Source organism: Ictalurus punctatus, chromosome 9 (genome assembly GCF_001660625.3).
Source record: "Ictalurus punctatus breed USDA103 chromosome 9, Coco_2.0, whole genome shotgun sequence".
Taxonomy (NCBI): Eukaryota; Metazoa; Chordata; class Actinopteri; order Siluriformes; family Ictaluridae; genus Ictalurus; species Ictalurus punctatus.
In genome coordinates this window covers 8,822,758-8,839,139 of record NC_030424.2, presented here as the reverse complement: position 1 = coordinate 8,839,139, position 16,382 = coordinate 8,822,758, and the positions used below count along the sequence as shown (strand labels likewise).

The 16,382-nt window shown below is 38.8% G+C and overlaps 1 protein-coding gene across 1 annotated transcript in view; it reads right to left on the bottom strand.

Annotated features, from left to right (window-relative positions):
• The window catches only part of LOC108269994 (cysteine-rich motor neuron 1 protein), a 64,905-nt gene that overhangs the window by 37,619 nt on the left and 10,904 nt on the right, over positions 1–16,382 (bottom strand). The window contains exons 2-3 of the mRNA XM_053682450.1: positions 15,770–15,931; positions 15,087–15,266 (exon numbers count right to left, since the gene is read on the bottom strand). Of these exons, the coding sequence (XP_053538425.1) occupies positions 15,087–15,266; positions 15,770–15,931 (342 nt within the window). The remainder of the gene's footprint in view (positions 1–15,086; positions 15,267–15,769; positions 15,932–16,382) is intronic.

The window sequence follows — 16,382 nt, the reverse complement described above, 5'->3', positions numbered from 1 at the left end:
GTTATAACATGACTATCAAGAAGCTGAATGGCCTAATAAGCAAAACCACAGATCAGGATAAATGGTAACACTGGGAGACATGGGAGACACGAGAGTAGCCAGCTCTAGCAAAAACATAGCTGTACCAAGTAACTTGGGTAAAATGATTTGACAATAGATTATGCTGGATAAGTGAAATGTAATGGTTTGTCATAAATTTCCAAGTTCAATAAATGTACAGCTGCTGAGGGATTACTGTAGCCTTGTGCTGATGCTTATCTTCTAGCTAGCTTTCTACAAGCAAGCACAGCCATTCTGATATAACCTAACATATAGCCATGCTATTTGCTGTTATCAACTTGTGAAGATGTTATTTTAGCAATGACAGAGGACTACAGATGTCAACTCCGCCAAAGGATTTTAAGTAATATCAAGTATTTGGTCTCCAATCAAGTAATGTTAGTATAATGATAGCTAGATCCCCTCCCTCTTTTGGCTGGTCTCATTTTGGGGTCGCCACAGCACATCACCCATCAGCATACTGATTCTGGTACAAGGTTTTTTTTATGCCGAATGTCCTTGCTGACGTAACCCTCCCCATTTTCTGGACTTGGGACCAGCATTGAGAGTGCAATGGCTCATGCAACCCTCCAGTGGATGGCGTTGGTTCAGTGACCAGGAATCAAACCCGAGACGTGATGATGAGAGCACCACATGATAGCCACTAGTCCACCAGGGAACCTTATGCTAGCTAGGTATTTATTGTTAATTTAATGCAGTATATTAAGCATGAGGTACTTTGATCATCTATTTTTGATCATCATTTCTAATACTTGATATTGATTTTATGACAGTCCTTGGTAATGCTAACTTCAACTGAATTTGTTCAAGGCAAGTTCAAAGAGTTAAAAAAAAAAAACTGTTACAATGGTGTACTTCACTTAATAGAGTAGGTGAGCTAGAGCTCCAATCTTGACTAATATTAACTATTGCACTTTTAATGTAGCTTGTGCTGTGGTGTCTTCCAGAAACCGGCTTCGTTGATGTCGTTCCCAGGCTCTGAACCTGTTAATCCATTTCCAAGCGTGCAACTCGACTCCCACTGAGGATGTTGATTGCACTCTGACATTTATGGAACTGAAAAAAGATACACTCCAAATATCCCCTCCACCCCACACACACACATTCACACACCATCCTCATCACTAGATTAGAAATAATAATGGAGCAAATTAGCAAAGTCATGATAGAGTCAATGTCTCCGAGTCATGTCTGCTCAGAATACAAGTACTACCTCTGCTGTGGTGAGGGCTGCGTATAGGATTATAGGATTTCCTGTCTGCAACACTGTGCTTTATCATTCACACACAAAGCGAGGATAACTACAAGGACCAAGACAGGTGGGACATGGGAACTGGGTCATTACAACAAAATACCCCAGTGTAAAAAAAATAATGCAGTACTCACAAACACTCATTCATGAAAGTACAACAGCCTTGGGTATGTATATAATTTATGGATAATTGAAAACTGTAAATTGGTTCAAAGAAGAACGGTCAACCTCCTTAGTAGCAATTTTCCCTGTTATCTGGTTCAGCATGACATCATTTTGAGTAGCTTAAACAAAAAAAATGGTTGAAAAATTGTGGTGAATGAGGATTAAAGTCAGGCAGGAGAGTAGGTTCTTGGGTGTGTGTATATATGAGTACACACATGTTTTGTTCGTCTGGGCATGGTAATATTTGGGTAGGAAATCTGACAGTTGAGATTGAGGCAGCAGCAGCCGTTGAATAAATAGTGAAGTAGTGTGAGGTATCTGTACAGCACTGTTTTCTTTAGCTGACTGTGAAACAGCAGTAGCCAAGCACAAAGCTCACATTGATCAACTTTCTCAATACATACTAACTTGGAGAAAAGGAAAAAGGCCTCTTGCATTAAGGTATGCTGCAAGCCCTTATTTAACAGCCTTTGGATCCTACACTTCATTCAAATAAATCAAATAAATAGTCAGCGGCCTAATTTGGGAGATTTCTCCAACTTTCCAATTGCATTCATTCAAGTTGGTCTGTTACAAATATATATTGAGACGAGTTGAGAAATCTCTCTGGAAAATGTAAGGATGATCAAATACATTTAGCATACATCAGTGCAAGATTGCGTGAGTATTATGTGAGTAAATTGAGTAATCATCAACTTGTGTGCAGAAGTCTGTAGCCAAAGGCTATACTCAAATAGGATGGTTGTTATGGTGGTTCAAATTAATTCCATTAATAAACCCATTGATAGTAAGGAAGCATAGATACCGATACTGGTATCAGTATCAGTTCAGCACTGTGCTCATTTATTCCAATTTGTAAAAAATGCTCCAACAAACCTCCGATACCAGTGACAATATGTGACATAAGCTTAGTGTACACTAAAGAACAGATGACAAGAAATGTCCAGACAGCTGTCATTTCAACAATTAATGATGGCAATTAAAGCAAAGTAGACTGTAAACTGTGCTCTGTGAAAAATATCATGAGGAGGTACAATAGCCTCATCACTAAATACAAGTAATCTGATAAAACATATTCAACATAAAACTCAGCATAAGGAGTTCATTACTACACAGCAGCAACCAGTCCTGCAGCAAACCCTGGCTACAAACAACACTACGTGAGTGAAAATAACAGCTCTTACCCAGTATGTTGTTCTTGACAATCAGTCACTATCAATGAGGGATTCCAATGCAACGAAAACAAAAATGTACTTTACTTACAGCTGTACGGAAGTGCTTTTCCATACTGAAACAATTTTTGTTCTTCTTCCCTGCAACCCTACTCAATCCAACTAGCTAATGCCTTTCATTTAAAACCAACCTTCTAATGTTATAAAGAGCAAGCTTAGTAGACTAAGTGAATGAACAAGCATATGTGTTTCTTAAGAACGCTACTTAAACCAGGGAAACAAACCGAGCTAAATACTTTGATAACTAAAGAGGTTAATCATTTCAATTATCCGTTGTACCTTTAATATGTATATTTCACATGGATATGTGGATCTAATATACCTTTAATTTATTTCAGGTACATACTTGGGGGTATGGTGGCTTAGTGGTTAGCACCTGCGGGGTTAGAGTAGCAGAGGTTTGCCTCACTCCTCCTGTGTGCATGGAGTATGAATGTTCTCCCTGTACTTTGGGGGTTTCCTCCGGGTACTCCGGTTTCCTCCACCAGTCCAAAGACATGCACTGTAGGCTGACTGGCATCTCTAAATTGTCCGGAGTGTGTGTACATTTGTGCCCTGTGATGGGTTGGCACCCCATCCAGGGTGTCCCCTGCCTTGGGCCCCGAGTTCCTTGGGACAGGTCCAGGTGCCCTACAACCCTGTGTAGGATAAGCGGTATGGAAAATGGATGGATGGACATACTTGTACTACGACTGGTAATAACCTTTTAGAGTAAAGTTTTAACCATTTCATGCATGAATTATGAAATCCTGATGAAGAATCAGGATCAAGTGTCTTTTTACTCTTTTTTAGGCATAAATTTTTATTTACCTTCATTTTACTTTTACATACATTTTTAAAAAAGTTACTGAAGTGTCCGCTCCAGTGGATATGAAATATACTACTCTACAAATATATTTTTCTGTGGAATATATACTGTCAACCCTTCATTTAAATCTTTCAACAGTGTACTGGCCCTTTAATTCAGAGCAAGCAGTGCGGCAAAAAAATAAATAAATAAATTAGACTCGATGCCGAAACTCCCGCTTCACTGTTGCAGCATCCGGTGTAAAATTTTATCGAATTTTAGCAGTGCAGAGATTACAGACTGCAGTTTTGTCATCATTCCACACAAGAGACATCTTCTTTACACACAGCACGAAATCAATGTGTTTTCCCGCCCTCTTTTGACTTACAGGATATAATCGGCTCTGATTATCGGATGTTTTTAAACTATCGTGAAAAATTGCCTTTGTCGGCCGATACAGATTATTGGCCGATACATCGGTGCATCTCTAGTTAAAACTTACACTTCATTAAATTTATAAGTAAAATAGACTTACTAAAGGTACAAAAGTTGTGCGCTTTTAGGGTACTATCCCAGTGACAAGGACAGTGGTACAGTTTAATGCCTTTTTTCAGATTGTATGGTTAAAGGCACAATAGGAAACTTGGGGGCGGCAAGCAGGATGAATTTAACAGCAAAAGTATTTCAGGACCACTGTGTGTCCTGTGGGAGGATCTAGGATAATTAGCTAGTCAGTGACTATGGAAGCAATCTTTGCACCACAATAGTGGCTATTCTCTTGTGTTTATCCAACAAAGACACAAAGGCCTCTTTTGACATGCTTGATAAATTCAATCTACCCAAATGGCCTCTAATTTGCTTGCTATTGGTAGAATGGGAAGATACTACAAAACGCTTAGCAACTGGTAGATCCAGGCAACACACACACACACACACACACACACACACACAGAAAGAGGAAACGCCACACAGAGCGGGATAAGTTGGACATGGAAATTAGTTCATTAAATAGCCCATTGTAGACAATGCATACACATCTGGCACATCCAACGCTCATTCATGAAAGAAAAACAGCTTTATAAATGTGCTTTTCTTTTTAGCAGAGGACACAAGGGCGGCAGTTTCCTCCACGCACTCTTTTCCCGCGCGTCTCCTGCAGGCAGAGGAGGCTGTGTTGACAAGCCGGGGTTTACTCATGGAAAAAAAGAAGTACACAATGCAAGCACTGTTCAGAGACTGACTTTGGATACTAGTCAGTGAGGAACAAAGCTGCCTCAGTGCAGCTGCTCTTGCGTGGGCTTCGTTTTATATAGTTTGTACACGCAAAAAAACAGATACTCTGATATCAGATATTCAAGTCTGGTTGTGCTTTAGATCTGCAGGTGATGTCAGAGGAGTGAACTAATGAAATAGGAATGCTTGACTGATGGTAAGCTACTTGAGAGATGTTATGGAGATGAATAAGCATGATAAAATGTTCTAGTCAGCGGTAGACGTTTGGAAATAAGTGGAATCTATAAAGAGTAGGAACATGGGATGGGCTACTCCACCTCCTCCATAAATACACCAGAGTATCCACTTTCTTGCTTAGTCAATATTTGAGAATAAAAATGTCAGTACACTGGACTGTAATAGAAGTTTCTGAGTGTAATTTGGCTTTTGTATGTGTGTGTGTTCTGTTTGGGTGCATAGTGTAGTACACCCTTCCCGTCTTTGTCAGATACGCAGTGTGACCGAAGGCGACCCAAGCCTTTATGATGCTGAACACATGAAACAAAAGTGCTTTCCTGACAAAAGTCTTTTGTGCTATTGTTGAAGTCTGAGATAAAGCTACTTAAGTTTCCCTTCATTTAAGAGTTGAGTGGAAAATATGCTAATATTTAGTAATAATAATAATACATCCATCCATCCATCCATCTTCTATACCGCTTAATCCTTTTCAGGGCCACGGGGAAACCTGGAGTCTATCCCAGGGAGCATCGGGCACAAGGAGGGGTACACCCTGGACAGGGTGCCAATCCATCGCAGGGCACAATCACATACACACTCACACACCCACCCATACACTATGGACAATTTGGACATGCCAATCAGCCTACCATGCATGTCTTTGGACTGGGGGAGGAAACCGGAGTACCCAGAGGAAACCCCCGCAGCATGGGGAGAACAAGTAATAATAATAATAAGAAGAAGAAGAAGAAGAAGAAGAAGAGGAGGAAGAAGAATAAACAGCTATTTTATATAGTACCTTTAAAGCAGCTTCTCAAGACACAGATAAAAACCCAAAATGTACAAAAACCCAGACTTGAATACAAAATGGTTAAAACCATTAAGAAAAAGCTAACCTAAAAAATTTGCTTTTAGGTTAGATTTATAAATGCTTAATTTCTGTGCATCCCGTCCCTTACAGATCACAAACGTGTCTGTGGGACAGCCACTAAGCCACCTTGAGAGGAGCGCAAATGACGCTTGGGAGTATATAAAGTTAAAAGTGCAGACAGATACCGAGAGACAGACTATGCAGTGCCTTATATGTGAGCATAAGGATTTTAAAATCAACGTGAAACCTGACTGGGAGACAGTGCAAGGACTTCAATATTGGAGTAATATGTTCATTGCTCCTGACACCAGTCAGGATCCTAGCCTCAGAATTTTGCACACAGTGCACTTTATTTAGTGTGGCTTTAGAAACCCCAGCAAAAAGTGCATTGCAGTAATCAATTCAAATAAAAACAAAAGTGTTGATAAGCCTTTCAGTCATAGGAGAAGACAGCATAAGGCGAAGCCTATTCTGAGATGAAAAAAGGAATTCCTGACAGTAGATTGTACGTGTAGTTCAAAAGACAAACTCGAATCAGATATGACTACTAGATTTTTTTATTTAGGTTGGAACTAAGCAGAGCCGTTTACCTTCAACATTAGTGAACCAGATTTACGAAGCAGGTGAGAAGAGCCAATCAGCAAAACCTCTGTCTTATCACTATTAAGACAAAAGGTTTTGGGGTCATCCATGTTTTTATCTCAGAATTACAATGTGAAAGAAAAGAAACATCCACATTTTGACCAGGCTTAGTGTGAATATAAATCTGAGTATCATCTGTATATAAGTGATAATTACACCTGAGTTATATTAAGAGCAATCCAAGAGGAAATATATAAATACTAAAAGTAAGGGGCCTAAAATGGATCCCTGAGGGACACCAGTAGGAACAGACCTGAAACCACTCATAAAAACAAACTGGTGGCAATCAGAGAGATAAGATCTAAACCAGGTTATAACAGTCTCAGAAACACCAAAGACAGTAAAAGAGTAAGCAATATCATCAGTTTAAAGATCTTTAAATTAACACATAACCTCAACTAGCCCATACTTAGGGTAACAAAACAGGATGGCAAATCTTTCTTTAATATGTTCTTTTTAAATATATTACATTTTAATGTTTTAGAATAATGTTTTAGAATAGATCCACATTTATAGCATAGCTATTATTTTCTCATATGTTTAGATTAATCTTTAAGGTGACATCTTGAAGGTTCTATAAGGTATTTCTTTTAGATATTAGATACAAGTTAAACCAGGGTTTCTCAAAACTTTTGTAGCCACAAAAGTTTGTAACTGTAAAATAATTTCCCCATACTCTCTCAGAGATTTATTTCATGAACATTATTTAAATAATATATAATGTGTACAGCAATTGTTTTTGTCTACTTATTAGAACCACAGAGCTTTCTGTTCCTGAATGTTCCAACAATATTAGCTCCAAGTTGACATTATTTATAGACAAGACTTGTCACAGACTCCCTGGCTATGCTTCACAGACCCCTGGGGGTCCTGGACCTAACTGTCTTAAGCCACTAAGATGTATTGAGTACATTCACTAGGCAACAAAGCACTCTTCAATATACTCTGTGCTGGATTTGAATACAAGTGGTCATGGTTTTAATACAACAGTTATTGTTAAATTCTCTTTCTCTCTGTCTCATACTCACCCAGTTTCTGTCAACAGATCAAAAAGAGCTCATGATGAGAAAATAAGCAGCTCTTTCAGCTACTTCATGCTATATGGCATGAGAACAACTTAGAGAATGATGGTGAAAGGAGTGGAACAGTTAGTACGCCATACAAACAAACCCACAGACACACTGTGACCTGTTCTTCAGCAGACAACACTTAGTAAACTCAGTGAAGGCCACATTGTTCTTTTGCCAGCCAGCAGTTGTCTGGACAGCACAACAGCCATGGCACAAAGAGACGCCAATCATGCAGAACTAACGTAGAGTGTAAATGGGAGATGGGGAACAAGAAAAAGGAATATTTACAGGTGGTCCGAGGCTGAAGTAATCCATCTGGCAGTTCCACTTCACAGCATGGCATCACCATGACATGGCTTGAGTCACTATTATACTAGAAAAGAGCTGAACATGCCAAAAATGCAGACTGGCCCAGAGGTTTATAGACATAGAGATGATACAGGTGGATTATACGTCTATTCTCCTGCTTTGAGATCTTAAAAAGTCCAAGAATGATCTGAAGTTATGACTACTGTGCATCATTCTGCTGTACAAAGGCAATGCCATTATCTACTGTGTCTAGTGACTATTGTCTGCCTTGGAATTCGACATTAGACCATAGCTAAATGTTTCATTGAATACTAAATGATAGATGACTGCAGTCTCATAAAAAAGGTCAGAGGAGAATAGCCAGACTGGTTCGATCTGAAAGGAAGGCTATGGTAGCTCAAATAACTACTCTTTACAACCATTCTGAGCAGAAAAGGATCTCAGAATGCACAGCGTCCCAAAACTTGAGGTGGAATGGCAGAAGACCACATTGGGCTCCACTCCTGTGAGCCAAGAGGAGGAATCTGTGGCTGCAGTGGGCAGAGGATCACAGAAACCAGACAATTGAAGATTGGAAAAATGTTGACTGGTCTTTTGCAATCTTCTATTTGAGTTACTCTAAGACATCCTCTCAGCTCAAACCAGTATGGCCTGTCATTTATTACATTTATTATAATTATTTACATTTATTATCAATAATAAAGATTAAATAACACTGGAGCTGAGGAGGAGTTGAGGAGGTTTGCCTTCACTATAGCTTTGGAGACGGAACATCAAAAGATATAAAAGATAAAAACCTGCTTTTGTGACTCAACTACATGCACCTACAGTGGGACCATCACATTGTGTTCCAGTGACTGTCCCGAAAATAGACAAGTTGTTATTTTTAGTTACATTATATGTACTGGCAATGGAACATGGGCAGGGAAATATTTTCGATTCCACATGTCATAAGCCCCCTTATATTACCTGACTAATACAACTCATTTTGCACTGCCACGGTTTATTATTCTTGTTTTCCCTCAACTGGAAACCTGATTGGTCAGGGGGTAAGAAAGTGCTTGACGTCACTTGGCATTTTTCTGAATGTTTTTTTTTTTCCCTGAAGTTGATGTTAAATGCAATGACGTGAAACATGATAATTTAATATTTAAAAACTGCTGCTTCGATTTGGGGGACAGTATTAGGGTTGTTTTCTTTGGATACAGGTCCCTCCGACTGAAATCCAAAAGAAAATACAAACTTTAATAACTTAATTTGATTAGCATCAGGCATGCAGGATAAATAAACTATTATTTACAATGATCCCTTGTGACTGAGCCAACTAGTATAGCCTACTGGGTGAGTTTGTTTCCATTTGCAAGGGCGTATTGGAAGACAGAAGCGTGTTTGTCGGCCAATCATGGCTGCGGTTCATTAACATGAATGATTAGAAGCGTTACACCCACTAAAATGGTCTGTGCAAGAGTGAGGGGCCTGGGAAAAAGATGCCAATATTTCAAGAAGGTTTAAGGAATTCTGAAAAAAATACAAAATTTTTTGTTTCACAAAGCTGAATCAGAGCCAAACCCAGCTACCCCACAAGACCAACACGTCTTTGGCACAATGCCAAATACAATGATATCCCAGGATTGGTAGGTTTTTAGACATGTCTGTTGTTCATTACATATAAAAAGTAAAATTGTGAGCACATGCAACTTTAACTTCAGTATAACTCTTAGTAATTGGAAGATGAACATGTTTCCAACCATTGCTGGCTTCTTTACTTATCTGGAACCAAATAGTGCTCACATACTTACTAGAAAATTCACTTTAATTCCTTTAAACACACATTGAGAGACCAGTCATTGAAACATAAATCAGTCTTGTTAAGACAAAAAGCTATGAATTTGTCTCTTAAATCAGTGCAGCACAATGACACCTAAACAGCTAGCAACATGATAAATGGTAAATTGCGCACTTATATAGCGCTTTTATCCAAAGCGCTTTACACTGTGTCTCATTCACCCATTCACACACCAATGGTAGCAGAGCTGCCATGCAAGGCGCTAACTTGCCATCGGGAGCAACTTGGGGTTCAGTGTCTTGCCCAAGGACACTTCGGCATGTGGAGTCATGTGACCCGGGAATCAAACCGCCAACCCTGCGATTAGTGGACAACCCACTGTACCACCTGAACCACAGCCACCCCGACCAACATGACCAGCTTTGAGTGGAGGAGGCCAGAATTCACTGTGTATTTAGAATGTATTTAATGTATTTAAAATGTTCACACTTTATACTATCTACTGGGGGGAAAAAATCTGATTCCTGTGAATTTGCTAATCAGACAAGTAAGGATAATTAGGGTGGTGAAAGTAATTTGGTATGACCTGTATGTAACATTCAAGTATATTCACGTGCCCAACACTAATATTGGCACCCTTGGTAAATATGAACAAAGAAAGCTGTGAAAATTTGTATTTATTATTTATTTATTGTTATTGTTGATCTTTTTGTTAAAAAAAATTCACAAAAATGGATAAACAATTGCAAAAACAGTCAGTCTTTATAAAAAAAAAAATCTGTTGAATATAGGTGTACAACAATTATTGGCACCCCTATGAATTCATATGAGAAAAATATATTTGAAGTATATTTACACTAATATTTTACATTTTTTAGTACACCTTGGTGACTAGGAACTGCCAATTTCCACCATTAAGGCAATAATTAAGAAGTCCCAGTCAACTAGAAATGTTATGATTCAACCTGGAATTGGACATGTGTCTATACTGTCTCAGTGCATTATAAAGAGGATGGTTCGAGTGGCCAAAAAATCTCCAAGTATTTAAGGATTTCCTCAGCTGGAGAATTGCAGAAGCTAGTTGCATCTTGGGGTCAAAAAGTATCCAAAACTCCAATCTTAAATCACCTACATCACCACAAGTTGTTTGGAAGGGTTTCAAGAAAAAAGCCTCTACTCTCATCCAAAAACAAACTCAAGCACCTTCAGTATGCCAGACACTACTGGAACTTCAAATGCGATTGGGTTCTATGGTCAGATGAAACCAAAATAGAGCTTTTTGGCAATAAACACCAGAGGTGGTTTAGGCACGCACACAGAGGTAGCCATATGGAAAAGTACCTCATGCCCACGGTTAAATATGGTGGTGGCTCTTTAATGCTTTTGGGGCTGTTTTTCTGCCAGAGGACCTTGACATTTTGTTAGGATACATGGCATCATGGACTATCAAATATCAACAGATATTAAATGAAACCCTGACAGGCTCTGCCAGAAAGCTTAAAATGGGCCGTTGTTGGGACTCCAACAGGACAATGATCCAAAACATAAATCAATATCAACACAAAAATGGTTTCTGACCACAAAATCAAGGTGGCCATCCCAGTCCCCTGACTTGAAACCCATATAAAACCTGTGGGGTGAACTGAAGATGAGAGTCCACCAGCGTGGACCTCGAAATGTGAAGGAGCTGGAGAGATTCTGTATGGAGGAATGGTCTCAGACGCCTTGCCATGTATTCTCCAACCTCATCAGGCATTATAGGAGAAGATTCAGAGCTGTTATCTTGGCAAAGGGAGGTAGCACAAAGTATTGACTAAAAGGGTGCCAATAATTGTGTGTGGTGGTTTAAATTAGGCTACTAGTGTGTATTAATTTACATTTTGGGAAATAGAAGCAATTACATTTGCCTGAAAATGTTGCAAGCAGGTACAAATAAAAATAAGTGCGCAGCTTTGGGATTTCTCTTTCGTTTTATATCCGGGGTTTCAATGGCAATAGATGAATCTCCGTCAGGTATGCATACAAAGTGACCTATACTGTAGACGTTATGTTTATATTTTTTAGGAAATTACGTCACAGCTTTAAAAATGCATTTTTTGCCTGGTTAGCCACCATTTGCCATTCTTTTAAAATAATGTTTCTTCTGTTACAATCCAATTTGACATAACGTGACTATCTGTGCACACGTGGAAACTCATGTCTGTTAATATCAAATCAAATATTAGCTAATCCTGGATTGGCGCAGTGAATAATGGAGCATGTGAGTAGATTGATCACTGTTTTCCCTATAGAGCTCTTGATTTCAAAACCCTTTTCTTCAGAAGCATTTTAATCTGAGCTCAGAGGGAAAAAATCCTAACATTCTTATTTTTGCTTTAGTAATAATTCAGTTGATTTCTATTTTTCCATCCTCATTTTATTTTAGTTTGAACTTTTGAATGCAAAACTTAAGGATTATAGCCTTATGTGTTATGACTCCACTCACTGAGAAGTCACTTTGTGCTCCAGTGAAATTCATTCCGATATAGTCTACTCACATTTATTGTGTCATTGTTAAAGCACTGGGTTCAGCTATATAATTATATATTTAGGAGGTCACAGGTGGGTCCAAGATTGGTGACACAGGGGCACTCAATCCCTGAACTCCCCTAGAACCATCCCTGTCAATAAAACAGGAAATAATTATATTTTATATGAAGTGTCATGCAGACACAGGCAGTTTGAATGTAGATAAGTACTGCTGTTGCTGTGTTGTGTCACTGTGTCTATAACACTACACATGAAAAAGAGAAGGAAAGGCAGAGAATCTGAGGAGGTTACAAAGAAGGTAATAGCCAATCTAGGTCAACATAAAGGCTACAAGACCATCCCCAAAGGGATTAATATTCCTGTGTTCGGTGTTGCCAATATTATGAAGGATTTTAAAGCTTTTGGGACTGTAGCCAACATTCCTGGACATGGCTACAAGAGAAAAAATTATCCAATATTAAAGAAAAGGATTGTTCAAATGGTGGGGAAAGAGCACAGGAAAACTTTAAGACAGAACCAAGCTGACCTTTAAGCTCAAGGTGCTCAGTTTTGTTTTGGAAAAAGGACTCTGTGGTAAGACCACACTTCTTACAGAGGAACAAAAAATCCTGACTGGTATTTGCCTAAATGCATGTTGAAAAGCTACAGTCATTTTAGGAGAATGTTCTTTGGACAGTGAGCTTTTTGGTAAATCACACCAACTCTATGTTTACAGAAAGAAAAATGAGATTTTCTAAGAAAAGGCTCATTGGTGTTCTAGAGTTGCTTTGCTGTCTCTGGCACTGGGTACCTTGCATCTGTGCAGTACACGATGATGTCAGGAGACCATCAAGGAATTTTTGGAGAAAAACCATACAGCTTAGTATGCTCAGGTTATTTGGTCATACATCATCAACACCAAAGAATGAATTAGAAGAAAACATTCAAGTATCCTGCAACGAGTCTGGGTCTCGATCCCATTGAACATCTTAGGAAAGAACTGAAATTCGCAGTTGGGAAAAGGCAACCTGCAAACCTGAGGGAACTTTAGTTTGTTCAAGAAGTCGAGTTGTGCAGAAATCTCATTCAGAGCTACAGAAAGTGCTTGATTGCAGTCACAAAAGGCTGTGCTACAAAGTATTAGGTTAAGAGTCTTAACCCATTTGCTTTTTTATTTAAAACAATAGGTTAAGTCATAAAGCAGAAGCAAATATTCTGTTGTATTGCATGCAAAAGAATAATTGGGGACATAACAAATTTGACAGTTTCAATTGTCACACTTGACCATCTATTATCTATCAATTGCTTGAGAATGAAACCATTAGGGTTGAGCAATATGCCGCATCACAAGGTCTCATCAATGGCATAATACGAATGATGTGGGCAAACTATACTCCTCCAAAGACAAAAAAAGGGAAAAGGATGACAGTGTAAATACTCTACCTTGTTCACGTTCATTACGCTTTCTCAATCACTGATGATGACATACTATGAATGTGTCCGCTAAGGCGGGCTGAAAAATATCAGCCTAAATCAAATCTAGGGGATTTGTCATTCTGTGTAATCACCTGACATGACTTCACCTATAGGCTGCATTGATCTACAGTCTGGGCTAGAAAGAAATCAGCCAGTGTTGCTTTTTTCATACCATTCTGCTGTAAGGCATATATTAATGGCAAATAGTCTAATGTAGATGTGAAAACAGAACATTTATATTGAGGTATTTTTATCAGGGGTTATTAGCCCTGCTAGCCCATTTAAACAAACCATCCCTGATTATTAGTTTATGATATAATTCTTGCAGCTGTCTTGAATAAAATGAATTCCAGATTTATTAAACAAACTTTTTTGTATTTCAAAATTTCAAAATACACAAACCAAGAGCCTTTCAATGCTCACGTATTCAACCTACCACTCAATGCTTAATAAGCTACATATGTCCTTGTGGCATGCTGACAGTTTCTCTTTACATCACAGGTTAAGATCAACAATTAGAGGGAGAAAAGCTAAATGCACAAAAATAACTGATTGTCAGGACTATAAAACCCAGCCTAGCTATCTAAACAAATGATGATACAGAGGTCCATAGATCAGACAAACCTTTCTTTATGCCATCATTGCAGTAAGGCCTGACATCTGCCAAGGTGCAGCAATGTCATCAAATCTGAAGTCTGTCCATGCCCATTTGTCTCTGATCCACATTATACACGGACATCAATTTACAGTAGGAGCATATACTAAGCTATTCATAATGAATATTGTGTGGCTTAGCCAAGCTCCAGTATGTCATAGAACTGTTTTTTGAGCATAGTTTCCTTTCAGAATTGCTAGAGAGGAAAGGGATTTGTCTATATTTAAACCCATAGCTTGAGCCTTCATCCCCTAATCATCCCCAACTATCAATCACTTGCTGCTTCCTGACCACATACCCAGAATCCTGCCAATACACACACATGGCTCTTACTACGACAATATGTGAACAGGCCCTGTACAGATTTGAATAGTTCTTTCTGTTTTAAGGTTTTCTGTTTCATTGGTTGCACTGCCTCATAAAGCCTGGCTTAATACTGGCACACTGGGGGACACATGCTGGGAGACGGAGATTTATTTTGGCTTTATGTGTTGCACTTCAGTCTGAAACAGAGTACACAAACAATCAAATGCATTTGATGTGTGTCCTATTCAGAGTTGTAATTATAATCTAAAGTGGTTAAAGGCAGTCCTGTATCCATATTTATAATGTCCTCCCAATATGAAAATTAATATGAACAAGAAGGTTTGTATACATGATACATATGTTATACAGTATGATAAGTGTAACCTTCAATGGATGAGATCTTCATTACATAATCTTTACCTCCCACTCTGGTAACTTCAGTTTTAGAAAAATAAGGTGAGAAAAGTGCTTCTATGTAGCTTATCTTAGGGTTAATAATAGATTTTGGAATGAATTACCTGCGGCTAGTTGGCACTGGCTGCGGTTGGCATAGGTGAAGTGGGGGTGGCAGCTCTGGGATGCACACTCACAGCCTGTGGTGGTCAGGTTACAGCCAGAGTATAAACAGGCTGGATTTGAGGGACCCACAAACTTCTCCCTGTGCTTGTCCTTGTGTTCTTTTTCATGCCGTCTGGCTTCTGAGAAACACAACATTGCACATTGCATGCACTTATGTTACCTTTGTATTATATGTACTTTATGTAGACCTGTGTACACAGGCCATTTCATGTTGCACTATGATATTGATGACACAATATTTTGTAAAGAATAAAATTGGACTTAATTTGAAAGAGTATGAGAGAGAGAGAGAGAGAGAGAGAGAGAGAGAGAGAGAGAGAGAGAGAGAGAGAGAGAGAAGGTGAGTTAGCACTCACATAATCTGTAGGTAAGAAATGCCAAATTTTGCACTAGGAAATCTCTGTAGTCTATTTCCAACACATCTGACCCTAATATTCAAATGCCTTCTAAACACCGTGATTAAGCACATCTAGTGTGATTAGGGTTGGAATTAAACCATGCTTGAGCAGAACTACACATCCCTGCTGTGAGCAATGATCTGAACCATTCCCACCCTCAAACCATAAATGACACCATTTCAGCCAATTTCATCAAACTGTTCTCAAATCACAATGATTCTCACCCGTCTTCATGGCCTGGGCACACGCCTCTGGATTTGAGTAGCTAAAGGAGATGAGGCAGGAGTGTTTGGACTCACAGACACACTCCCCACTCACAAGGTTACACCCACTTGATAGAGGGCACTGCTTGTCTTCCACACCAGTGTCTGGAGTGCCTGAGATGCCTGAGGAAAAGACGCCACAGATTATTTTAGACATTTTACATTTAGATAATGCAATACAAATTGTTTATACAGTGTTCAGCTGTTTGCAATTTATTTTCATACTACAAAATTGTAGTCTTCTTGTTCATTCTATAAAACTTTCATGACTGAAACTTTGCACTTCTACTTCTATAAGAGCATAATTTCCTCTGAATAATGCTATGACTTTACTATTACAAGGTTCTAGGGTTAGAAGAATGTAATACTAAGGTCACAATGTGAAAGCCACTTGACCACTATAATATCCATTTGATAGAAATCCATTGTGGTGATGTAGAACTATAATCCATACATGTAGGTAAAGAAGAAACGCTACTGATAATTACAGAACAGTACCTTCCTCTTGGACTGTTTTTAACACTCTTGCTTATCTACTGCTGTCTTTTCTTTGTGCCCTGTCACTTTATGAGGG